Source organism: Micropterus salmoides, unplaced genomic scaffold (assembly GCF_014851395.1).
Source record: "Micropterus salmoides isolate LMB-PRFRI ecotype aquatic unplaced genomic scaffold, ASM1485139v1 Ms_hic_scaffold_1, whole genome shotgun sequence".
Taxonomy (NCBI): Eukaryota; Metazoa; Chordata; class Actinopteri; order Centrarchiformes; family Centrarchidae; genus Micropterus; species Micropterus salmoides.
Genome location: NW_024040040.1, coordinates 41772337 through 41799269, shown reverse-complemented (window position 1 = coordinate 41799269; position 26933 = coordinate 41772337). Strand labels below are relative to the sequence as shown.

Here is a 26933-nt window from a genome sequence, read left to right as displayed (position 1 = left end):
ATATTTGAAAAAAATCTTCCCCAGTAATGGATTACATATGGGATGGTGACAAAATCTTTCAGACATAGAGACCTATTCATTCTGTTCCCGACTGAAGGGCTGGAAAAACAACGTATTTTTCCTATCATAGTGTCATTTAATGACAACATACCGGTAGAAAGAACCGGTTCAGTGTTACCCTTAAATAACATCATCACACCTTTGGGAATGGTGTCCATTACAACAGCAAACTCTTTCGGAGTGACAGTTACAGCAAGACAAAAATTCAGAATAGTTCATTAGAAAACCTAATGAGTTGAATAACTGTTTTACAAAAAGAATATTATTGTTAAACCAATTCTGGAAAAATATAGATTTGTTTTTGAATCAGCATGTACTACTAGTATAATAGGCGGTTTCAAATACAGCCCTAGTGCAGTAAAAAATGCAGTAAAAATCTGCCGCGCTTGCGTACACATCTGTGTGTTCAAGGCACCGCCGTTTCCGTTTAAAGATATATGTTTTGCTCATAGACTGTATATAAAAAGTTTTTGCTATGTTTTGTCGGCGCTTAATTCAGCCTAGATCCAGTCGCGACGTCAAGGTCCTCCAGTCGCGCCCTCGCTCACGCCACGCCCCCTTTATATTTCAGCATTATTTTGGCGCCAAAAAGTAACGTACGAAGCTCGGACGTAATTGTTCACGTGGACTGTCGTTTATAAAAGCGTCAGCTTTGTTAAATTAAAACGAGCGTCGACGCCTCCATGTCAAACATCCAGTCCTTGGACTGTGGTAAGTCTCTACTTATTAGACCATTGTTTTAACAACAGTGTTGTAGAATAACTTTATATTGATGTTCACCATAAAATCCAGCTGACTGGTTTTATCTCTAAACTGAATTCCAAAAGGCTAACGTGACCGAGTTGATTGCTAGCTTAAATGTACCATAAAATTGACAAGCTAACGTTACTAACGTAACTAGTTCATGTCAAAGTAGACGTTTACATTGTAATATTGTTGTATTATTTGTAACGTCCATACATACATTTAAATGTCATAGTCCACGTGTGTGGAGTTGGCTAACGTTAAACTAGCTAACTTTAGCTTGATGTACTGTAGGTATCCTGTCTAACAATTCGCGGGCATGCCTACAAGGAGGTAGCAAATTAGTGTTGCATGAATTAATAACTGAGTTCTTAGTAAGTAGTGTTACATTACTGATTTACCTTCACAGCCCTTTCAAATGTGTTTGGCAGTAATGTTAGCTAATTAAATTAAACTTGCTTTGTTGACGCTTGTAAAGTATGATGATCCTGAAATGTAAGTTGCTTTGGATAAAATCATCTACCAAATGAGTAACGATAACTTAAATTGTCTTCTCTCAATACTGTTAAAGAAATATGGCTGTAGGTGGTGGTCTTGACAAACTGTTATAGATATAGTGTGTTTATAGTGTTATTATTCTTTTCAGGATGGGTATTAAATAAACCCTAGGGGCTTATTAATTATTATAGATTGTTTAATATAATGCACACCAAGCAAAGTTAGTAGACCTTATGCAGCAATCAGACCAAACATGAATTTAATCTTCCCAACGCCAAGTAGGGTTGGACAGATGATGCCATTGTCCATCGGTGATGGCTGACAGATGGTTGAGCCGGCATTGTGAATCAAAATCTTTCACATAATGCCACCATGTGAAAGCAGGTTTTAATCACCACGAACATTATTATAAATTTTAAATATGCTTCGCACCTTCCTCAGAATTCTCTTCTCCCTACACTCAGACACCCAAGAGGCCTAAACCTCAGGTAAACACACCTGTGTGGGTTTTTTTATTTTATAAATATGAAGTGCCAAGAGCTCTGGGTGCCAACCGACACGAACAACAGTGGAACCAGATGTGCATGGAATCTAGCTGCTGTGAAGATGAATCAACGTTGTAATTCCAAAAACTAAAGTAAAAAGCTAATTTAATAAAAGCAACTTTACTCCGTGCTCCTCCCGCGAGTAAACGGCATAGTTGTCAGAGCATAATCCAGTCCGACTACGGGTGTTTTATTTGTCCAAAAGCTGCAGCGCTGTTTCGGCTTCTCCCCCAAGTTTAGCAGTTTTCCACCGGCCAGCGGCATTTCAATCCCCGGCTCTGCCTGGCCCTCTCCTGACATCTGGATAATATCAACACTGATATTATTGACGGCTATCGTGACTCAGCGTAATGCACTTTCTCGTGCAAGTTGAAAATTTTCAACTCGGGCAAAGGCCTTTGCGTTGCCGGCAGTGCCCCCTTCGCACCACCCAGCAAGAAATCATAATAAGTATGCTCATTACTGTAAGTGCAGTAAAATATTCGCAAGTAAAAAGCCATAACTTAATCAAACCTGCTAAACTGCAAGATATTTCCTAGTGGAAAATCATTTTAATTTTTAATTTGCCCTTACGCTAGGACACTTGCATCACCCTACTTCATTATATGCATTCATGAGCCATTAAGAGTCAGGTGGTCCCAAAACAGCTGGCGTGCTGGTATCCTCCGGCAGCCATGACTCCATATTAAGGCTGATTAATTGACCCTTCACTAAGCCACACCCCGAACACATGGCTGGCCAATCACAGCACAGTATAGGTTTCGCTTTAACTGAGGTCCGACACTTTCATGGCTGTGCTCCATTGACTCTAATGTAAAACGAGTCGTTTTCAAGCTTTCTTTTTCCAAGATATGGTCAAACACTGTTCCTGGAGAACTTGTTATAATTACAGTTCCTACCCAGAGAGGTTGAAAGGAGAAGAACGATTTATTACCTTACCAAAACTTAAATCAAATCCAGAAAAATGTAGGCTGTGGATTGTTCCAAATGTAAGGTTAGCTAACGTTAGCTAAACTTACTACTGAATGTAACGATAAAGCCCTACTGTTCTGCTTTTAATGACTGTAATGGTGAACAGAGGCCTACTCAGCCGTACAGGAGCAATGTTGATCCTTAATAGTGTTGTCCTCTTAATAGTCAGGTGATATGGTGGTTCACTTTTACTCTGCGATCAGTAGGCTTTAACTTCTGTAATTTGAATTTTTTTTTTCACGTCAGTTGGACAGCCTGAATATAACCTTCAAATGCACAATTTGCTTCTTTTTGAGATCGTTTCTCCAGGGAGTGCAGTAATAAACAGTGGCAATATAGTTGTGTGCTGTACATAGTCTGTCTTCATATATAGATTATATAATTTACTGTTATAGCCTAACTATAATAAATTAAAGGTACTGCTGGTAAATATGTATCAGATTGGTTTAGCATTTTATTCAAAAAGAGAGAACAAATATTTTGATAACAGGGAGGGATGTGGTTCCACTTAACATGGATAATTAGCATAATCATTTGTTGTAATTAAATGAGATTTTTTTTTTTTTGGACAATTGTCATTATAAAATCTTTGAATCTTCTTTGTGTATGCGATAATTCAGTGTTTGGTTGCTTCATTGGAAGAATCAACCTCAATCTAACTAAAGTGGGGCTGTCCAAAGATGAAGTGCACCTCCGTCAGCACATGGAAAACGAGATGGCGCACTACGTATGCGCTGATTTCCAAAATATTCTTTGTAAATATTTTTCTTTTTTATTCACACAATATATATATAAGTTTGGAACTGTGGACGCAAGTCAAGACAAATCTGTTTTCTCCCTCAGGGCTGGCTAGATATAGTCGCCGTTCTGACTGATCCTGCTATGACCTCCAGTGTCACTCCAGAGCCACCAAGGTCCCTCTAGTGAAGCCCCTGGAGGAACCCATATCCTTCTATTCTCCCAGTCCTACAACCAAACTATGGTCTAATTATAGCCCTCTTTTTGAGTATTATATTTAAGAATATATAAATCCCAATGTAATGTGGTGATGTTGTGTTTATTTCTGTAGGGAGTTCAGCTTTCAAACACACGGCAGGACGGTTAAAATGAAAAAAGATGTGGTTGGTGTGAAGAGTTTCCAGAAAATGTTGCATAGTAAGAGAACTCAAAGCTGCAGAGTAGAACAATGAGTTATTCGTGTGGGAAAACAATCGTCTCTATTTTTCCCACAGTGGAGGAAATTGTTCCTCTAATAATCAAGCCCTCCGTTGACATCAGAATCACGTACTCTTCGAGCACTTGTTCCGCCTCCTTCAAAACAACATGAGTGGGGAATTATGTGCTTGTTAATATTGTGCTGTAATTGTTTCACTGTTTTTTAATTGAAGATTAAATCTTGATTATTTCTTGTCTAGTATTTCAGCTCCATACAAATGTTCCTTCACTGGGGAAACGAAACCAGGGGTTTATGCCATTTGTCCACCAGTTATGTAAGTGTGATGCTAACTTTTAGATTTCAATACAGTACTATTTAGTTTAAGCACAGGGGGCAAATAAAGATTTTACATTTTACACAGTAATTTTTTTTTGAAACAGAAAGCTTCTTAGCCTATTATTAGACAGGAAAGAGCTATTTTCATTGATTGGGAGTTTATGATGGTACACAGGCCTAACAATATGATTGAGAGCATTAATTCCTAGGATTGCATCTTTATCTGTAGGTCTGTCAAGACATAACAGATACAGCAGCATCTGGAGATTCAAGCTTGTTTCATACTGTAGATTGGAGGAAAGCTCGGCCAGTCACAAACATGCTGGTGGGCTCACGTGGTCCTCTGTGGCCTCCCTTGAGCAGTGTTACTGTCACTTGAGCAACTGCCTTAACAACTCCCAGTGGATGTGTAGTGCTGATACTGTGAAAGTAGAAAACCTAGATAAAGTCAAGTGTAGAGTTTTATAAATACTGTCTGTTTTGGTTGACCTTTTCAAAAACACCACATACTGTACGGTTTTCTTTTTGTAAACATGTCCTACAATTTCCCAGCTGTATAGATAACGCTGCATCTCCATTGTATTGTCACTAGACGGCACTACATGTTTTCATAGTTCATTGTAGAATTTGAAGCATGGCGGTTTGGCTACCACTCAAAATTGCAACAGGCTTAGACCCTCCCAAAACAGATCTGGCAAGTGGCAACCAGGAATATAGAAAATAGCAACAAGAGAAGAGACAATAACTACACAGCATTTCTTAAATGTCTCAAACAAGGACAAACCCAATGCAGACAAGCATAAATAACATGTACATTTGATGGTAAATCATGCTTTTTTTTCTTTCTTTTTTTTTTGCATAATGCAGTTTGGTGCTAAATGTGATTAAGCCTAAATTCTATTCTGCACATGAACAGACTATATAGCTGCCAGAAGTAGGTTTACCCTCGCCTTCCGAAATCAGTCGTCTGTAAAAGCAAGATAAAAGTCCTTTAATGGACTCCTAATGTTGTTAATGTTAAACTGATTTAGCAGTCCTCATGGCCCGCCCCCTCTGTGTCAGTGGTCAAAGTATAAATACATCATGTCACCTTTAACCGATGGCAGCTCCCTCTCAGGGAGTCAGAGGGACCCGCAGCCCACCCTGCATTCTGTAGATGCACAGCACATGTAAAAGTTTACAATTCTTTCGTGCCTTTATTTTTTTGATGACACTTTAATCTGTTTTTTCCCTCCTCCTTTTGAACAAATCAAAAAGGTGCTGCTATTTATTTTTTTTCTTTCTCCAGGGGCCCACAACTGCTGCGTTCAAGGTCAGTATCACAACAGGTGCTGAGGAGGACAAACTGACATGCATGACCGGGTGGCATTTCAACAGCAGGCATCTCACTCAGGCATTGTGAAGAGGAAACGGGCACAGATTTTAATACAGCTAGAAAAAAAATAAGTGCGGTGTTGTCTGTGGACCTGAAAGACGATTTAAATTTTAGTTTCTGCATTACAAATCAATATGGCATTGTTTTGGGCTGATAACTTTAGTGGAGAGAAATATGTTAAATAGCAGGCAGCTGCACTTTGTTGTCTGTGTCCATCAGTGGAAACTTGCCCTCCACTGTTCATTTAACTTGATAATCACACGCAGATAAGGTTCCTGATTTATGGTGGCTTTTAGGACTTAAAACAATCATTTGACAGAGACAAGTGAGCCACATGACTTTGCATTATTTGCTCTGGCGTCTCAAATGTAAAAGAGAAAACAGCTAATGTTACAGAAGAGGCATCAAAATAAAGCATGCAGTTGTATGTAGATAAAATGTGGCATGTCTACATGAAGAAGTAGCCGAATTATGAAGTGCATTTACTAAAGTACTGTAGTACAATTTTAACCATTACTGCCATTTGATGCTACTCTTCCACTCCACTACTGATCACAGTGGAAATAATGTAATACTACTACTAATAGTACTTTCACTTTTGATAGCCTACTTTAAATTTCACTACTTGCGTAAATATTTGAATGCAGTGTTTTTCCATTAAAGTATTGCTACTTTTTCTTCCACCACTAAAAGCAATACCCCAGTCTAAAAACACATTTAGTAAAAACAACTACCTACCAAAGCCAGTGTAAATGAAATATTAAGTTTTACTATACAGTAGTCTAGGTAGTACAAGTTTGACCAACTACAATGTTCTGCATTAGCATGAATAAAATGACAATTTTGAGTGTAGGACTTTCAGTATTTTTGCGTTGTGTTACTGCTGCTTTTACTTAAGTAAAGAACCTGGAAACTGCTACAGGGTCTAATTTTCAGTATGCATAATCATTTATGACCACATCTCATTACAGCCATCAGATAAATGGTAAATAAATGCAAAATCTCTCTGAGGTACAGTTGAGTAAAAATAGTGTCTCAGAAAGGAAATGTATACTGCATGAATGTAATTTCAGGTAAAACCTGTTGTAGTTGTACAGAAAAATGGTTCACTGGTCTGATGTCTGTTCAGGAGCCTCCAGAGCGCCCCCTGTCTGTCACCATGGGGATCAAAGCTGCTCTTCCCAAATATGAGATCTATTTCTACAACACAGTGCTGTGTCTGGCCATGTTCTGGGCTGCCAGCTGGATCTTTGAGGTGTCCAGTTGTGAGTATGAGAAAGCGCATGCTCACAAAGTATTAAAATATCATGCTTGTGAAGTACTGGTAAGTGTCTGCTAATAAATAAAACTCTGACATGCTATGAGCACCAAATGTGTCTCAATATGTAGCATAAAATACCCGCCCCAAAATACAGTATTTCCTCCTGTTTGAGTAATTGTTGAAAACCATAGTACTACCTGCTCTATAATTACTGACCCTTATAAGAAAATGATATATTAATATATATTTGACCAATTTTATTAAAAAAGATGTCTTCAATAGGAGCAAATGGCCTTTAGGTCTGTGTCACGAACAGGCTGCAGAAGTTGAAACATTTTTAGTGACGGACTAACACTTTGTTGGTTTGGGCTTTTCGTGAAATTTGTTTAACTGATACTGGATTTTTAAGGCCAATAATCGACACCGCAAATGTTTTAGACAAGTGTGTGTGTGTGTGTGGGGGGGGGGATGCTTCAAAGTAGACATGTTAATAGATTATATTTATCCACAAAACGCAAAGTGAGTGAACGGAAGAAAAATCTAAATCAATATTTGGTGTGACCTTATAGCCTTCAAAACGGCATCAATTCCTCCAGGTAGTTTTTAAAGGAGCTTGGCAGGTAGGTTGGCCCAAACATCTTGGAGAACTACCCACTTTAGGCAGTCTCAGTTGCTTCTTTCTCTTCCTCACCCCAGACAGACTTGATGATATCAGGGCTCTGTGGGGGCCATACCATCACTTCCAAGACTCGTTGTTTTTGCTGAAGATAGCTCTTAATGACTTTCACTGTATGTTTGTGGTCGTTGTCATGTTGAACAATAAATTTGGGGCCAATCAGATGCCTCCCTGACTGTTTTTGTCTGCCTTTACTTCTCAGCATTGAAGTGACCATTAATTCTGACCAAATCCCCAACTAGGTCTGCAGAAACTTGCAAGGAACTTTCACCATGCTTCAATGCTGCTTGCAGATGCTTATTCTTGTACTGCTTTCTAGCCCTCTGGCAACAAGCTGCCTTCTGCTGCAGCCAAATATTTCAGATTTTGACTCATCAGTCCAGAGCACCTGCTGCAATTTTTCTGCTCCCCGGTTCCGGTGTTTCTGTGCATAGTTGAGTCGCTTGGGCTTGTTTCCATGTCGGAGGTATGGCTGCCAAGTTCCTTCAAAAACTACTTAGAACTGCTGCTGTTTTAAAAGTAAAGGGTGGTCGCACCAAATATTGATTTGATGTATAGATTTTTCTTCTGTTCACCCACTTTAATTGTTAAATATAATCTATTAACCGGCCAATCCTTCTTACATTGCAGCTTTTTCCAAACCTGATATTTGTGCAACTCTACACCATAATAAATCTCATTTTACTGCTCATCATGATTGTTTAATATATAGGGAGAATTAAGAGGGAAAGAGCGAGTGATTTCAGACAGCTGTAGTTTGCACACAAGAGATCTAATCAGTTAATTAAAAGTAAAACAAAGTAAAAACATCTGAGTGGGATATTTTACAGTTGAAAAATAAACTTGTTTCTGGTGAACAAACTATTTAATGGTGACATTTCTGTAATTTCTTACTATTATATCCGTGCTGATCTCAAACCAGCTGATATTACCCATGCTGACATATTGAGCCGATTCCACTATGCAACAGAAAAATATAGTTCAAAGCAAACTTCGATCAAATTTCTTCCTGATTGTGCCAACTGTAGGCGACTGCAGAAGTAAGGAACTAAAGCAAATTCTATGATGTAAAAGTACTATAAAAAGGCTGCTCAAAAGCAATAATACTTTCACATTTACACACATACTCTAATGCAGATGTTCAAACACAAAACCATGTATAAACTTAAGTCCAAATATTTTATGTTTTTAAAGAGATCCGTGCATTAGTTTACCCAGAAATGAGGCTAGACTGTGAACCCTATGTGGCACAAGTTATAACTTGTAGTGCAGTCACGTACAGATAACACAATGTGCAGTATACATATAGGGGCAGGATCACTGTGTGAGGGTGAAGAGTGGAAGCTATGCAGCCCACGCAGAGGAGATCAGATGTCAGTATTAATACCACATAGAAAGAAAATAGGTCCTGTGTTGGCCCTGCATATCACTTGTAACAAAAGTTTCACATCTGCAATCAAGGACAATAAAAATATAAAAAAGATAATAATAAAATATATCAAGCAGCTGCAGAAAATGTTAATGTATGTGTGCTGATATGAGATATCCTCTCATGCCATATGTTCTATATTATATGCCATACATTTTGTTTCTTGCTGTGTTGCCATTTTTCATCAACTTTCATTATTTATATATTTTTTTCTCTTTCCCTGTTTCCAGCAAGTGCAAACAGAAAGACGTTCAAAACCAGTGTGAAGCCAGGATGGTACTACTTTGGGAGGAGAATGGTGAGAGAACATTCATAGTTTATCAAGACATTTGTCATTGATGTAAAAGAACCCAAAACATTTTAATATGTCTTTTTCTGCTCATTCACCTACAGGACACGGCCGATATGGAGTGGATGATGTGGTTTTCTACCTTCAGAGAGCACATCTTGTTTGCTCTCTCTGGTCATGTGCTGTTCGCTAAGATCTGCTCCATGCTGGCTCCTCAGGTGCTTCTACTGAGTGATTCATTGATTAATAACTACTTGAGCTGCAGCAGGAGGTAAAGGACTCATGGTTTAATGATCTGAGCAAAACATTGAGCCACTATGAAGAGACAAAAGAAACAACCAGTTTTCATCTCTCATTGCATTGTCATGAGGACTTGGTGACATTTGAAAGCCTCTTTGTCACTATTTATTTTTACAACATTGCACAGTGGCTTTTTATATCGTTAGCTAAACAGCAGCTGATGAATGGGACCAGGTGAAGAGAAAAGGTCTGAGGGATGACTGTAGATGAAGAATGAATGAGACAACAAATAGAAATGGAGCTCTATATTTAGCAAGATCACTTATGGCAGCTAGCACAAAAATAGACCATGTGTCAGCAGGGTCCATGAGTGTAGATCTTTGAATATTTGTCGCTTTGAGTAAACTGTACAAATGTTTTTGTGATAATTAATCAGTATGGCAGAGTGAAGGAGTGTTTCTTTGTCATCAGTTGCCTTTAAACAGATGTTATCTGCAGCATTGGAGGGTAATTTATATTTACAACTGTCAGATAACTGTGGTGGAGGGAAAAGGACAATGTTTCCCTATGAAATGTATTAGTAATTAGATGCCACATTTCTCTCCCACAGTACAGGTCCTTGGTGTATATGGTGTATGGGCTGCTGGCTGTGTGGACCAGTATGGGCTGGACCTACATCACCCTTATCCTGTCCCACTGTATACTGCTCTACAGCATCTCCTTAGTGAAAATCCGCTGGCTTTGCTTTGTCACTGGTCTTTGCACCCTCGCTACATTCAAGTGTGAACCCTTCGTGTCCTGGCAGGTAAGCTGTGTGCACTTTGTAAGTTACATTACAAAAGTTATGAAAATTATTGGGCTTGTCTCCTGAAGCAAGACGAAATCTGTCTTCAAAGTGACCAAATTTCGTTAAACTCTTTCATGTTTTATTTTCCTCGTTTCTATCCCATGTAGGCTGGTTTTGTGGAGGGGGACTTTGATCTGCGGCATGTTCTCTTCTATGGAGGCTGTGGGTTTACTATAATGCGCTGTATGAGCTTTGCTCTGGAGAACTGCGAGAAGAAAGATGGAAACTACAACATCCTGGAGCTGATCAAGTACAACTTCTACCTCCCCTTCTTCTATTTCGGGCCCATCATGACCTTTGATAAGTTTTATATTCAAGTAAGTAAAATCAGGTATTTATTCCCAGTCATTCAGCAGCTCAGGCGTGTGGGACTAATGCAGTACTCTTGATGGTCTTGTATTCTTAAAGCAGTAGCTCTTTCCTCTGTTTTGTTTAAATATGTTTAAAGGTCTGAAGAGGTAAAGAAGTAACAGAAAAAGAGAGAGAGAGAAAAAAATGTTAGATTGACATCTGAAAACATAAATATGGTGGGGGGGGGGCAACTGGGAACAAATGTCACAGAGGAGGAATATTGTCTTTGGGGTCTGGAAATCCTCTAACAGTTGGATGTTTTCTCTTGGAAAGCCATCACAGTACACTAAAGAAGACAAAGTCTACTGCTGCGTTCATGCAAATGATAAGCTCTGTAGCCTGATTACATACCATATGTTTGTTTCTGCAAACCGCAAAATCAGAGTGACGTTTGTCTGCTGCCCCATGCAGGTCAACAGGTTAGACCTGACCAGGAAAGAGGGGGAGATGTGGAATATCAGTCTGCACGGCATGACTCACCTGGGAGTCGTCATTGTAGTGGACGTCCTCTTCCATTTCATGTACATCCTCACCATCCCCACAGACATGAAGCTGATGAAGCACCTCTCGGACTGGGCTCTAGGTTTGTGCCATCTCCCCAAAATATCCTACAGTTATTATTTTGAATGAATGCTGTGGGGTGTTAACCAGAGCATTTGACCTGGTTTCTTTATAGAAACTTTTAGCATGAGAAGAGGAGTGTGATAAAATGTGGATAACATATTATGTGCCTGTATGTATTCCATTTTATACTGTATAACAATACATTGACTGTGTAAATAATGTGACTGTATTGTTTACAGTGGGCCTAGCTTACTTTAACCTGGTGTATGACTGGGTAAAAGCAGCTGTTATGTTTGGAGTCATCAACACAGTGGCCAGACTGGACCATCTTGACCCTCCCAAGCCACCAAAATGCATCACTTTGCTCTACGTGTTTGCTGAAACGTGAGTTTACACAGCTTGATCACATTTGGATTATTACAAATCTGTAAAACTAATCCTGTATTGTTGTATTTTCTTCTTTTATAGCCATTTTGACAGAGGGATCAACGAGTGGCTATGCAAGTGAGTGTCTCAGAAAGATCAGTAAATTCAAGTCTTATTAATGTTTACACATTTATAGGTTCTGATGTCTGATTATCTACAGGTATGTGTACAATTACCTGGGTGGAAAACATGAGAATGTGGTGGAGGAGCTGGTTGCTACGCTGTGCACCTTCGGCGTCACCATCCTCTGGCTAGGACCCTGCAAGGTGGTGCTGGTCTGGGCTTTCTTTAACTGTTTTGGCCTCAACTTTGAGCTGTGGGTCGCCAAGCTCTTCTCCATGGAGCCTTTTGCTTCTTTTGAGGTTTGTTAGTGGAAGATGCATTCACATTTCAGTTAGGAAACTGAAAATTTTTATATTAGTTATGTTACATTTTTCACAGATGGCAATGTCAGAAGCAACGTCCAGACGGATCAGAGCCGTCTTCAATACTTTCAACTTCTGGAGCATTGTGTTGTACAACATCCTGGCCTTGAACAGTTTGGACTTTGCCAAGTTAGTCGCCAAACGGCTGCTTCTCAAAGGTGACGTTGTTATTATTTTTTATTTTGCAGAGGGTTTACTTTTTTCTCTTAACAATTAACAGGTAAGTTTTTCTTATCTTCCCAGGCTTCCCTATAACCACCACCATTGTCATGTTTGTGACCTACTGCCTGATTCAAGTGATTAAGGAGAGAGAGAGGAGGCAGGCCCTCATTGATGATCCTGATCCTCTTCCTCCCGCTCCTCCTCCGAACACCATCACCGGCTCAACCAGCGCTGCAGCTGCGCCTGCTGCTGCTCAGCCTGTCACAGATCCCAGCAAGGAAAAAGCTGAGTAGATATTTCATTCTAATAGTGAATGATATAGAATATAGCCAACAGTATTGTCACCAGTCCAGATTGTCTCACGTGAATTGTGAACAAATGTTTGCTATCTGTTAATGTAGAAAACTGTAAATAAATTAACCATCATATAACTGTGTTTATATCTAAAAGGGGAAAAAATTGAGCTTAATGAAAGACACTCAAACGTCTGAAGATAATGAAAATGACAATACAAAATATTCTGTGTAACAACACTCCAGGGATGCCATTTTTCTGAAACCTTTGTCATTAATGCAAAAAATAAATTGCAAAATTTGTTCAAAGCATCAAGTTTTGTGTCTTTATGGTGAGTTTACTTTCTGATAAAGCTGTATGAATTAGAATTATTAATGAATTAGAGAAGTTTTTTTTACAGTCCATGAGTCAGTGCTAAGTCTTTTCATTAGCTGTGTTTCTGTAGCATACATCAGCATAGCAGCTTAATTCCTGTTTGATGCCTACACTGGAAACCCTTTTAACACTGTCCAGACATGGCTGTGGTCCCACCTGTGGGGAATCACTACCTGGACCTGGAAAGTGTGATCAAAATGGCATGACTACTGTATGCCTATAAAAATTGGTTTTGTTTTGAGAATGCCACATAGGTCTAATGAAACAGGCTTTTTACGTTTCATTAATGTAATAAGTGGTAGAAGAATTACTCATAGTACTCAAGTACAAGTTGCCATACTACAGTGTAGAAATACTTTGTTACAAGTAAAAGTTCAAAGGTGTCAGCATTAAAATATACTATCAAAGTAAGTATCAAAAGTAAAAGTAGTCATTATGAAGAATGCCATATTTCGGAATTATTTTATATATTATTCGATTATCATTATTGATGTATTAATGTGTGCATACATTTTAATTTTTCATTTGATTAAGTTCATTCAGTTTAATTTATTAGCTGATGTAACTAAAAATTGTGTTAATGTATTTGCTTTTTTAAACAACATTTTTTGTTAATTAATGAATTAATGTCATTTAATATAATTAATATCAGTTAATAATTTTTATTAATTTGACATTTTTATCTATTTGTGTTATTAAATTAAATTTCCATCCATCCATCGTCAGTCGCTTATCCTGCGTACAGGGTCGCGGGGGGCTGGGGCCAATCCTGAACAACCAATCCTGAACAACCACTCACGCTCACACCTAAGGACAATTTTAGGGTCACCAATTAACCTAGTCCGCATGTCTGACAGTGGGAGGAAGCCGGAGCACCGGGAGAGAACCCACGCAGACACGAACAAAAAGACCAGACTTAGCCTTAAATTCAGAAAAGCCAGAATGAGAATAGTCGATAGGCGATTTTATAATAACTGTTTAAACGATGCAATTTCATCACATCAGATTGTCGAGGAAGGAGTGAAGAATATCAGCTTAATAAACCAGCCGTAAAAAAAAAAAAATTCTTACAGCAAAATCAACCAACGCCAAGATAATTCTTGTGTTGCATAATTGCACTTGTTGAATAAAATAATGTAATCTGAAACACAGGTGATGTGTATGTAGGGAGGAAACCACAAAAAAGTTACAACGTTTTGTTCTGAGATTGTGTGCGTGTAATAATACAATGTGAATATCATGTAAATGTAATAACAAAGAGACACTGTTGACCCCAGGGGGCAGCCTCTTACACAGTCTTCTCCAGATCCCCCCATGACTCAGGATGGACATATTTCCCATTAGGCAATGTGTCAGCTGTCTGAGAGTGGGTGGATGTTCCTGGGGAGTGGGTAGGGGTGGGGTTTGAAGCGTGGATATTGCATTTCATGTTCCAGAATGAAGCCCATAGCTCCACACCGAGCACCCAAGCTATAAATAACCTGCCAGTTGGAGCTCAGTTGAAGGGTCCGGACAGCTGCGGAAGTGGGCAGTCCCAGGGTTCAGCTGGTGTGGGCAGACTGAGTGTGTGTCTGAATCTTCTTTCCAGGCTGGAAACTAAACTTACTCTGCTATAAAGAAGATCCACTTTTGTTTGATTTGAAGGCCCTGAAAGGCTCCTCAAACTCCCCCTTGCCAGCAACAATGGCTCTACCAATAAACCCCATGGACGAACCCAGGATGTACCAGCAGACATTGCTCCAGGACGGCCTGTACGACCTGCTGGAGAATGAGAAGCTGGTCGACTGTGTGCTGAAGATCAAAGACAAGGAGTTCCCCTGCCACCGGCTGGTCCTGTGTGCCTGCAGCTCGTACTTCCGCTCCATCTTCCTGTCTGACCTGGAGGAGAGCAAAAAGAGAGAGATTGTCTTGGAGGATGTGGAGCCAGGGGTCATGGGGTTGATCCTCAAATACCTGTACACCTCCAAAATCAATGTGACAGAGCAGAACGTCCAGGACATCTTCGCAGTGGCTAATGTGTACCAGATCCCTTCAATTTTCACTGTATGTGTGTCTTTCCTACAAAAGCGCCTGAGCCTCAGCAACTGCCTGGCTATCTTCAGGCTCGGCCTGATGCTGGACTGTCCCAGGTTGGCTATCTCTGCTCGAAACTACGCCTGTGAGCGTTTCCAGCTCATCTCCAGAGATGAGGATTTCCTTCAGCTGCTCCCCAGTGAGCTGGCAGCCATTTTAGCAAATGACAAACTGAACGTAGAGACAGAGGAGGAAGTGTTTGAAGCTTTGATGAAATGGGTGTCCCGGGACACGGAAAGCAGAGAGAAAGAGCTGCCAGGTTTGCTGGATTGCGTTCGTTTGCGTCTGGTCAACGAGGATTACCTGAAGGAAAAAGTGGAGAAACACAAACTGATCTCCTCTAATCCTGAGTTGCAGCAGAAACTCCAGCTGGTCTGGGATGCTCACGCTGGGAAAATGCCAGAGGTTAAAAAAAGCAAGAAGGAGGACGGCGGAGCGGAGAAAGCTGGAGAGAATGAGGATGTAGAGGAAGAAGAGGTTCTTCTCCCAGGTATCTTGAATGACAACATGCGATTTGGCATGTTTGTCAGGGACTTGATCCTAATGGTGAATGATACAGGTGCAGTGGCCTACGATCCGACAGGGAACGACTGCTTTGTGGCATCACTGTCCACACAGATTCCCAAAAATCACATCAGCCTGGTCACCAAGGAGAACCAGATCTTTGTGGCAGGAGGATTATTCTTTGATGAACAGAACAAAGAGGACCCACTGTGCTCTTATTTCCTACAGGTAGGAGGGATGTTAGATAAAGTTGTGAGATAAAAGAAGATGACATTTTGCAATAACAGAAACTGATTCAGCTCAGCCTATTTTTAGATACGATATTATTTGGAGCCCTGCAGCTCTTCTGCCATTAAGGAAGTAATAATAAATATTTACGTGACGCAAAACACAATATCAACCCTCTACTGCTAAATGTCGCTCAATATATATTTTAAACATTTTAAAACCCACAGTCCCACCGGTAGGTCAATCAGTAAAAAAATCATGCTGTGCAGCCCAGTTTTGTTTGGATTAATGGCGTTTTTAAAGAAACCAAAGATGTCAGGGTGAATTTTTGGGACTTCTATAAACGTATCTGTTTGATAATATAGTGCGGCCATACAAATCAGTACAGTATTTATACTTCACGTGGTGTAAATGTAACCCATTCACAAATGTTTGACTCCCGTGACCTCAGTATGACCCGGTCAGCGCTGATTGGCTGGGGATGCCTCCCATCCCGTCTCCCCGCTTCCTTTTTGGGCTGGCTGAGGCCGAGAACTCCATCTTTGTGTTGGGAGGGAAGGAACTGAAGGAGCAGGAGCTCATGCTGGACTCAGTTTTGGTCTATGACAGACAGTGAGTATTTGTTAAAGTTCATGATGAATTTAGTGACATTACTTAATGGACTGTTATTCTCAGGACTGACTCCTAATTAATCTGCACCATTCCTGTGTTTTCTCATTTACAGATCTTTTAAATGGGGTGAATCAGAGCCAATCCCTTATCAAGTCTATGGACATGCAACCATATCACATAATGATGTTGTTTATGTGATTGGAGGAAAGGGAGACAACAAGTGAGCATTAAGTGTGACCAAAATATTAATATCCATCTGTGGCCAGTGTGAAGATGCTTTATTCTTCAGTGAAGCAAAAGACAGAAGGAATATATTTTTTCATAATATAGACAAACAACTATGGATTACATTTGTATACCACTTTATTTTATATATAAAGAGACCACTACAGAATGGTTGACCTCATATGTAATATGTTCTCCATCTCTCTTGTGAAAAGGAGCTGTCTAAAGCAGATGTGTGCATATGACGCCAAGAGATTTGAATGGAAAGAGCTTGCACCCATGAAGGTTGCTCGTTCTTTATTTGGAGCCACCGTTCATAATGACAAAATATATGTGGCGGCAGGAGTCACCGACACTGGGCTGACGGACTCTGTGGAGGTCTACGACATCGCTGCCAACAAGTGAGTTCCAAGAAATCCTAGGAAAGGCAGCATAAATGAATGTGGGTTCTACATACAGGCTTGAGGCACGTGCATACAAAATGGTTGCTTGGACCGGTTTGTGTGTGCACTTTGCAGAATGAAGACACAGGATATTGTTGGGTTTACTGGGTTACTGTATTTTACAATTTGTTTCAGTCAATTTAATTGTAGCTTACTTGTTCTTCATAATTTCACATTACTAACTTAATTGTAAAGCACTTTTTTCTTGTGGGAAAAGAGATTAACATGACAACCTTAATTGAAAGGTCAAATGTTACTTGGTGGCTCCAAAGATTTCCGAATCGAGCTACTTGAGCCCTATTGAAGTCTATTGCACTTTTTTGAGCTGTACCCCTGTGTATGTGTGTGTGTGTGTGTGTGTGTGTGTGTGTGTGTATTTACATTTTTCAGGTGGTCAGACTTTGTAGCGTTTCCCCAGGAGCGTAGCTCTCTGAACCTGGTGTCTTTGACTGGCTTCCTCTATGCTGTAGGAGGTTTTGCCATGATGCCTTTAGAGGACAGCGACGAGATCCTTCCCAAAGAGATGAACGACATCTGGAGGTGGGTCATAATATCACACAGTTCCTTTCCTTCACACATTCATACATTGATATGCTCTTGGTACTTTCTATAATTAGGACTAACATCTATAAAGATAAAGTCACCCTTTGTTGCATTGGACGTCATGTTAATAGAAAGTACAACTGGAAGTTTGGTAGGAATCAGATCAACCATTTGCTCTGTTATTTTAATAACATTGTTATTCACAATATATGCAAAACATCCCAGGTTATGTGCTGCTCACCTGCACTGTTGATTACTATTTTTTAGGTTTGATGAGACAGAGAGGAAGTGGAATGGGATCCTCAGAGAGATCCAGTACGCTTCAGGGGCCACTATTCTGGGGACCCGCCTCAACACCCTGCGTCTCACCAAGATGTAAAACCCCCTCCAGTCCCTGCTTGTTAACAGAAATCTGTGCTTGTTAATAACTACTTCATAGTAGTCCAAACTGGGCTCAGAGTCACAGTGACATCTAACACCAGTAGACGTTAAGAGTCAGCTTAGTATGTTTGGTGTTCAGGTTGTTTTATTTTACACTATGCTACAGCAGCTGTAATGATTAACATCATGGACAATCATTTTTTGATTGAAGGCATTTTTTATATATGTGTGTTTCAGTGATTTTAATTGAAATTGTAAAACTGTAAACAATCTGTAGCCAGCTGACATTTGACATTTTTTTTCACAGTATGGAATAAAACTGAAGTATTTCACATCAAAAACTGTCCTGATAATCATGGAAAATGTGTTGGCAAGAAGTTCTGCATTTCCCAACAGATGGCAGCAAAGCCATAATGGAGGTGCCTCTAAGCACGACTGGCACATGACACAGTTAAAAAACAATTTCAGTTTCTCTGGGCAAAAACAAAAACACAACACACATCTCCATTTGCAATAATATATCTATAATGTTTAATATTGAAATGATTTCATTACGCTCTGCTGTGTTACAGACAGTAAACACTAGTCAATAATACAATAAAAGACAGAAAATACAGTCTAATGTTATTAGCACCTCTAGAAACTAATGTCCTTGTACGGTTTTTAGTATTTTAATATAGCTGAACTGGACAACTACTGCCTACACATGGTCTTTGTACACCAGAGTTAACTAAGACATAGTGTTTACATTATAATGTAGAGAATCAGCAAATAACAGTACACATTATGATTTCTTTAACACAACTGCAGTGTGAGTGAGTATGGAAAATGTAGAGGGTATGTGGATTTACATCTTCATCTGAATTAACTGTGGCATTGGTGCCCCTGGTTAATATCACATGTATCTTTGCTCAAAAAGCTGAAACATCACAATTGAACAAATTCATTAGAACAGCTAACCAAACTTTCACATGCAAAATAACCAACAACACTTGTTTTCCAATTTTATGTTGTAGTTTCTATGGAGCCCAGAAACTGACCAATTGTAGTGAAAGACTGATTTAAAAAATACAACTGAATACACATATTGAATATTACTGCCAGTAAAAACATTTAAATAGAGGTAAAAAGGAATTTTACTTTAACCTCAAAACAGTTGGTAAAAACAGCTAAACATTATAATTTACGTTCTTTTTAGAGGACTGTGTGGCTGGCTATCTTAACTGACAACACTGGTGGCTAAACAAACTGAGCACCTGCATTGTTACCTAGCTACTTCATTAAACTACAGCAGCCAGTACATGTAATGTTAATCATCCATATACTCAACTATACCTCTGTCTTGTCACTTTATAAACTTGTGTAATAGTAGCTAAAGCATTAGCTTGAATATTTGATATGTTTCTGAGTTTTATCATCCCACTCTTGCAATTTTTGTTTTTTTATTGTCTGTCTATAAAATTTTGGCAAAAAAATAAATCAAATAAAAATCCCGGCACCAAAGGTGACATCTTCAATCGTCTTGTTTTGTCTGACCAACAGACCAAAATCTATTACCGCAGAATATTTTTACACTCCATTTTAGTAATTAACTAACATTTATTGACATATTCAGTTATATTTTTGACTCATCTAATAACCTTTTGCTTGTTTTGTGGCTCCATAAAAAACAACAAAAAACTGCTCCTCCAATCTTAAAAAAAGAAATACTTTTCCTTAGATTCTTACATACATATAATACTTTCTCTCCAATACCGTCATGGAACTTCAGTAACTGCTACTAAAATAAGACAGCAATATTCCCAACACTTTTCTTGAAGCGGAAGGCCACACAATCAAATCCTTTTTGATACACACTTCGGCTCTAGAAGCTAAACCCAAAACTACAAGTCCCAGTAGAGACACCAACTTGGCAATTGCGTGAGCACTCTTCTCTGTACCAACTGCCATGCTCAATGCTTCATTATGTGAGAAACATTTGCTTTGGGTGCAGTGCAGAATGCACTGTCACTGTGTCTAGGCACCCACTTAATCACTAACAAACCCTCATTTAAGGACAAGGGCAGGTCCACCTTTGCTTAATCTAATACAAGCCTTTGGCTATTAGCCTTAGTAAAGGAGAATTTACTAAGGCTGCCTTGAATATAAGACTCTAAAACAATGTGCAAAATTTCCCTTCTCAGTATGTAGAATCTCAGTTTACTGCCATTAAATTTAAAAATTAATGTTTAAAAATGTCCTTGTTATTTTCTTTTTTTAGGATTTGAGAGATGTCAGTGCATAAATGTTCGTCTTTGACACATTATTAATGTACAGCTTGATTAAGTGTAATTAAATCACTTTGATGAAGTCACAGATGGGTTTTTTCTTGTTTGCAGCTGGATTTAGGGAAGACTTGTTCACCATTAATCCAAGACAAAGGATTAACATTTAAACCATGCTTTCTAGGGTGGATTTAGACTTTCATAGCCTAATAACTCTCTTCACTTCCTCTGAACTCTGTGTCATGAACTATATATGTAATACAGTGGGCAAAGTGTGGTAAAACAGACAATTTAGGATTATCATTTCATAAATTACAGCCCTTCAAAAATTCTGACCCATCTGCCCAGTGTCATTCACCTCGAAAATAATGTTTGATTTACTATACCAGCAAGTGAATAATACCACACAGGTTTGGAGGCTCGCAATAGATTCTAGTATAATATTTCAATCTGATTTCAAGCAGGTACATACAGTAGGATCAATTTTTGTAGGCTCTGAACAAACCGTTCTGATGTCCCTCTGGTATAAAAAAAATATTGTTTCAGAATACTGAACATCTGCCAAGGAGACTGCATTTTTGTAATTTCTTATCTTATACCATGGAAAAATTAAAAATTAAAAACATACACCTGCCATCAGCACATTTCAATTCAAATAACTGCAACTGTATCAGCCTTCAAACCTTGCTAGCTGAACTGGAGTATAAAGTGCTCACAATAATGAATATCTTTGTCATTACTTAATTTGGCAACTGACACCTTCCTTTACACTTTCTTATGGCCTGAAATAATTATAAACATATTAAGACCTTTCAAAAGGAGCAAACTGGTAGTTTCTCGGGTTTTGTTAGTGATAGGAGAACCAACCAAAAACAGCCACAGCTGCACTATGTGCACCCTCAGGAAGGTGTCACAAACACTTGTTAAAAAGTGCACAGTGCCAAACAGGCAGACTGAAACACCAGTTTAGGTGCGCTGACTCCACACCACAGCGAATAAGTTATTCTAGGTAACAAAACACAGGTCAGGCCGCTTCTGCAACTTACCAACCACAAACTCTGATAACATTTGAACAGTTAACTCAAAGAAATTGACTGCAATTTGTAGAGTATATCAATTAAAGTATCAATATCCACACAGTACTTTTAAATATAACGTATGCCTTTGAATTTTGATTTTCCTGGAAATGTTGGAAATATTTTTTTCCAGTACACATATCTGCTACCTATTTTTTACCTTGTATCTGCATACATGTTCCCCATTATGGGCTAGTGTGGCAATCAAATTCAAAGTGCATAAATCAGTAGTATAACCTACTATCTCTTCTCCTTTACCATTAGCTACTACCATCATCCTTAACACAAAAACATTCAAATCCCTCCAAGTAAGGCGAATACACAAACTATAACCACAGTATCTCAGTATTGTCTCTTGGGCTAGAGCTTCTTAAAACAGTAAAGTGTGAAAATATATCTTAGCCATCTTTAATGAATGATAGTGTACTCTTAAGGGAGGCTTTTCTCTTTCTTAAGTGTACGATTACTAACAGAGTGCAGTTAACAAAGATGCCACAAGAGAGCAACAGTCCATGTTTGTGTGCCACGTTGCCTTTAGTCCTCTTTCTGTCAACAACCAGAAGCCCTATCTACCAATGACCTCATCAAACCTTAGATGAGTAGAAGATGCTGGCAGTTACCTCATCAAACTGCTGAAAATGTCTAAACTGAAGCTTGTTTCTGACCCTGGAGTTCAATTGTCCAGTAAGGCTAAATTGGATTTATCAAAGCCAGAATATATTCAACAATTTAACAGCTCTATACTTTTCATTTAAAGGGCAGTTTCAAACTGGACCCTGTACAAAAGCAGCAAATCAAAGTACAAAACATATGTTAGACACACAAGGAAAGTACCATTATCAAATAACATCTGATGTGGCCCTAGCTTTTTAACAATGGCAGTTTATAAGAAATACATGTAAGTAGGGTGAGCGAAGACTTAAGACTACACTAAGGTGCTTAAATTTGCCTATTAAATAAAAACAAAAAAAACAGCTTATTACATTTACAAAAGCTTATCCACAAATTCCAACTTAGTACCAGCCAAGACACACGTGGGGGCACATTCAACTGACTCTCCAAATGTAAACATGAGGAATTAATCACAAGAAGGAAACATACCTTAACAATATTTACAGGTTAATGCTAAACTACAAGTAGGCTATCTATAGATAAAGTGAGCAGGAGTGCATCGATAGTGCACAGAGTCTTTTTGGATTTAATTGATTGAAATGTCAGATTTTAAAGGACTATTCTGACATTTTGGCAAGTATGCTTTGTTGCTCTCTTGCAGAGTTATATGAGAAGGTTGATGCCACTCTCATATCTGTCCATCCAAGATGAGCAGACGCTTAGCGTAGCATAAAGACAAGAAACAAGGTGTCACATTTAGCCTGGCTCTGCCCATAGGTAAAAAGATCTGCCTATGTACAAAAACCTAAGTGTAAAAACAAACAATTGGGATTTACTGAGTGTTAAAACACAAGCTGTTTCCCCATGTCCTGTCTTTCAATAACTGAACAAAAACCAAAGTAGTAAAACCACAAATTGGTGTTTTTACTCTGTTTTTTGTACAATAAAACAAACAAGATTTAACATTTTAATTAGTTAGCTTTAGAGGGGCTGCTAGGTGATTTCTTTTTTAACCTTCAGACAGAGCTCTGTTTCCATCAGCTGCTAGCCGGAGCTTCAGATTTTCTCATCTAACTCTCGGCAAGACAGCAAATGAGTGTATTTCCCTATTCCTTTAAGAGAAGAACTTTTTACTGACAATGATTTGATTATATTCTTTCAGTTCTACTGCCAGTAGGTTCATGACAAAAATGTCAAAAGTGCACGTTGAGCCACACATTTTTGGGCGGTTTTACATACTGCATGTCCCTAACTTTGCTCACCTTCTACAGATCCCTGTTATAAAAAATTGACTATGGATAATAGTGATGTAATCATAAGGAGCCCTTTTAGTGATGCACTAATCACTATCAGTGCTCTTTGAGAGATTTAGGCATTGGGATATAATGTTTATCATTTCACAATATACATCCTGATGAAATGTGCACACTCAATCAGCTACGTAAGCAGGTTTTTGTGAAGATTTTTACACCTACACTCTTAATATTCTGGAAACTAATTACACAGATTGGGTTTAGTTTGGACATGAGGCGGAAGGTAACACTGACATTTGATTTTAAACCTACAAATATACTGTAGGTCAGTACATTAGGTTTTACAAGTAGTACAGAATAGTGCGATATCGTGTCAAAGCCAGATCTACAGGAGAAGGGTGCGCCTGCTTAATGTAAGCAAAAGATGACAGTCAACAAATTACTCCATCTCCTGAATCAGGGAAGCTCAAGCGTTGATTAGTTGAACGTAGATCATTATCTCCCGTCTCTGCTTCACATCTCTCTCACTCACACACACACACACACACACACACACACACACACAGTCACAAACACCACACGCTGCATTGCACGGCCGACTCTCCACGTGTCACAACTTTTCTTACGTCCTTACAAACTGACGTAACAGGTCACAAATTACACGCTATCACAATTATAAAAATGAAGACAATTAGGAGTATATTTTAAATATCACTAGAGGTAAATGTAAGGTGCAGGATCGATTATAAATGCTGTGTAACATTATCTAACTAAAGCGGGTGAGCTAACAGGATTTGGTTATTGGCAATGCCATATACATGTATATGCTCAAAGACAAATCAGCATTTGGTTATTGCTGGGTTGGACCAGAACCACTCGCTACATCTTGGCAGGGAACGATCAAAAATAAAACATTTTTTTTGTCATCTTAGTGTGGTTCTGACTCGATTGATCACCCCAGTACAAGTTAAGATTTAGGATACTCTTCCTCCCACTTTGAAAAAGATGCTACAATCAATGCATTGTGCAAGGCTCTGGAGAGATGTGTGTGGTAGTGGAAAATCCCAAATGAAACCAGAACAGAGTTGTGAAATTCATGAGGAGAAGCGTTGTGACAACATGTCCTACTGGACTCTGAGGTTATCTATTGTATTTAACAGAGTAAAAAATAACTTTTTCTTATTGTGGTAGGTGTATGTGTGTTTTTTATGAGGCCTCCGTGTAGCCTTCAGTCAGTTTTTCTCCTCAGTGTAAATGTCACTGAGGTGCATCACTCTCCCGCCGCAGGAGTCCTCTTAAATGCTCTAAGAAAAACAAAGTAACAAAAGTGCTTTAGATGCTACAGAGATTTGTTAGTTGTTGGAGTTCATCCTACCGGCAGAGAACAGGGGAGGCGGTGGGGGTAAATGAGGGGTGGGAGGCAGCCCCCCCATGGAGTGCAGCAGGGGGAGGGACAGCTGGGTGCCATGGAGGGGGTGTGGGCTAGAGGCAGCAGTGGGTGTGGTCACAGATGTGGCAGGGAGCGCTGCCCCCAGCTGCACCTGACCAGAAGAGTCCACAGCGGGTGAGGCCAGAGGCTGGTCGAGGCCGAGGGGGTTGTTGCCGTCTGTAACCATGGGGTTGCTGACGTGGAAGCATTTCTCCCTGTGAGCCTTGAGCATGTTAGAGAAACGAAAGCGCTGGCCGCACACCTCGCAGGGGTAGGGCTTCTCCCCGGTGTGGGTGCGGCGGTGGCGCTTCATGTTCGGCCGGCTGGTGAAACTCTTCCCACAGATCTCACAGATGTACGGCTTCTCTCCTGCACAAAGAGGAACACAGCTGAAAAACACACCTTCTTGATAACATTTATCATAACATTTTAAGCTGCTATAATCAATATTTTTCTATCAATCTATTCATATGATTACAATGGTAAATTAGGGTTTGGGGTGTTCTTAAAATGGAGCTTTTCAGCATCTTTAGCTCATTGTTTTTTGGTGCACAACTTTATTGTTTGGTTCAGCCTCATTGCTCTTGTAGCATCGTATTCTGACACAGCAGGCAGCTGTTTTCACCAAAAAAGTTCTAAAAACCAACGCTACGATACGCTACCTGCTCAGGACCAAACAGCAGACAGATACAGTTAGCAACTACTTAAATAATGTTTGATTTAATATACCAGCACCCCGTTTAGTTTTTAACTACCACCTGTGCTATGGCACTTGATTTCACACTATTCTGATGCTCTGACAGCTGGTGGCAGTAAGGTTCAAAGTCCTTACATAGAGAGAGAGGGGCTTCTGGGGCGCTTACGCTATGGTGCAACTTGAGCAGTGTGAATGCTGTTGTAGTTTTTACATTGTATGCTTGTTGTATGTTGGTGTGCACTTTTTAAACGAACTAATTGCCTCTAGTAGGATAAATAGAGTTGTTTGAACCTGAACCAAGCAAGTCCCACCACTCGGCAGCCATCTTGGTAACACCTCTGGGCAGTTATTTCAGACTAACAACATCAGGCACCTGTGTGAATGAATCGAGAGAGCCATAACTGCACTATCAATGGTCACCAGGACAAAAAAACTGCATGTATAGAATCACAAATAAAATCTGATAAAAACAGCTGAAAAAGTTTGTTGACTTTGCCTTAAAGGTTTTTCCTCATGTAGTGTACCAACAATGTGGATTTGTGTATTTTATATTAAATAATTTGGAGACTCAAAATTCCTCCTCTCTCTCTCTCTCTCTCTCTCTCTCTCTCTCTCTCTCTCTCTCTCTGAGAGAAGGGGGGGGGGGGGTATCAACTCTCAACAGACGGCTGAAGAGACCCCAAAGGAAGAGGTGAAAGGTTTCTGGGCAGTCTGATCATAAAACTGGCCACCTTTGGCAGCAGCCGTGATAAGCCTCGTTGCCTGACTGTTAAAATGACAAAGAAACACTGACCAGAGATTAGCATTCTCCTGAACAGCCTATCAAAACTCTTCTTAAGAGAGGGCAGGAAACCCTAAACTGCCCCCCACACACGTAACCATGGCAACTGTCCTTCCTCTTTGTTTGATTACCTCACATCAAAGGATATTCTCCTTTCACAGCCAGATGTAAATTTGTGAGGAACTCCAGGACACCAGAAGGACAGTCCTAAATTCCTTAGTGTAAACAGAGTACTGTCTCCTCAAAACTCAAAGCATTACCTTGTTTAATTAAATAATCTTTAAGTTACTCAACTAGGTCTCCCGACTCCATTTTAGTAGTTATGTTACCATGTTGTTGTTATTTGTTGTTGAAAAGAATCTAAACAAGTTAATTTTGCAGTGTTTAATTTTCAGCAAGGATCCCTGATTTTTATTCATTCTATAATAATCTGTAATTCTGTAATCAATGCTTTGTTCACAACACTTTCTGACACTTCCTTTAGAAATGATGATAAAGAAATGTCATCCTATACTCGAGCAATTTTCCAGCTCGAATTTGAGGTTAAATTGACTAAATAACTAAAGCTCCTGAGCAACAAATTGTTTAGGGTGAATCAAAGCTATCCTCATGTAACCCGAGCTCCCCCAAGTGGACAAAATAAGTATTACATGCTATCGTCTGAAATGCTGTTTAATGTATAAATGTCACTCTGTATTTACCGGTCCATAATCTAATGCCATTCGTGTATCTTGCTTATAATCTCTAAGAACGTGTAACAGCCAATATATCCAGAAAGCTAGTTAAG

At 39.4% G+C, this 26933-nt stretch overlaps 3 protein-coding genes across 4 annotated transcripts in view; 2 read left to right on the top strand and 1 right to left on the bottom strand.

Moving 5' to 3' along the window:
* The first annotated feature begins 3451 nt into the window (after window positions 1-3451).
* On the top strand, window positions 3452-12953 carry hhatlb (hedgehog acyltransferase like, b). 2 transcript variants are annotated; one of them, XM_038728638.1, is made up of 16 exons: window positions 3452-3574; window positions 3663-3801; window positions 3889-3974; window positions 4235-4309; window positions 5600-5623; window positions 6816-6951; window positions 9283-9350; window positions 9446-9559; window positions 10192-10386; window positions 10536-10745; window positions 11191-11362; window positions 11583-11727; window positions 11812-11847; window positions 11930-12131; window positions 12211-12352; window positions 12438-12953. In XM_038728638.1, the coding sequence occupies exons 4-16, from the start codon at window positions 4253-4255 to the stop codon at window positions 12647-12649; spliced, it is 1713 nt and encodes a 570-aa protein (XP_038584566.1). In that variant the 5' UTR covers window positions 3452-3574; window positions 3663-3801; window positions 3889-3974; window positions 4235-4252; the 3' UTR covers window positions 12650-12953. The 2 variants fall into 2 exon arrangements, with proteins under 2 accessions (XP_038584566.1, XP_038584576.1); XM_038728648.1 differs by lacking the exons at window positions 3452-3574; window positions 3663-3801; window positions 3889-3974; window positions 4235-4309 and adding an exon at window positions 5421-5480.
* A 1596-nt stretch (window positions 12954-14549) lies between these two features.
* On the top strand, window positions 14550-18526 carry klhl40b (kelch-like family member 40b). Its single transcript, XM_038728625.1, has 6 exons — window positions 14550-15830; window positions 16282-16442; window positions 16555-16662; window positions 16883-17068; window positions 17501-17650; window positions 17921-18526. Exons 1-6 carry the CDS (start codon window positions 14709-14711, stop codon window positions 18030-18032), a joined length of 1839 nt encoding a protein of 612 aa, XP_038584553.1. The 5' UTR covers window positions 14550-14708; the 3' UTR covers window positions 18033-18526.
* A 14-nt stretch (window positions 18527-18540) lies between these two features.
* zbtb47b (zinc finger and BTB domain containing 47b) overlaps window positions 18541-26933 on the bottom strand; it is a 30322-nt gene continuing 21929 nt past the window's right edge. The window contains exon 6 of the mRNA XM_038728614.1: window positions 18541-25037. Coding sequence (XP_038584542.1) covers window positions 24592-25037 — 446 coding nt within the window. The 3' untranslated portion in view covers window positions 18541-24591. The remainder of the gene's footprint in view (window positions 25038-26933) is intronic.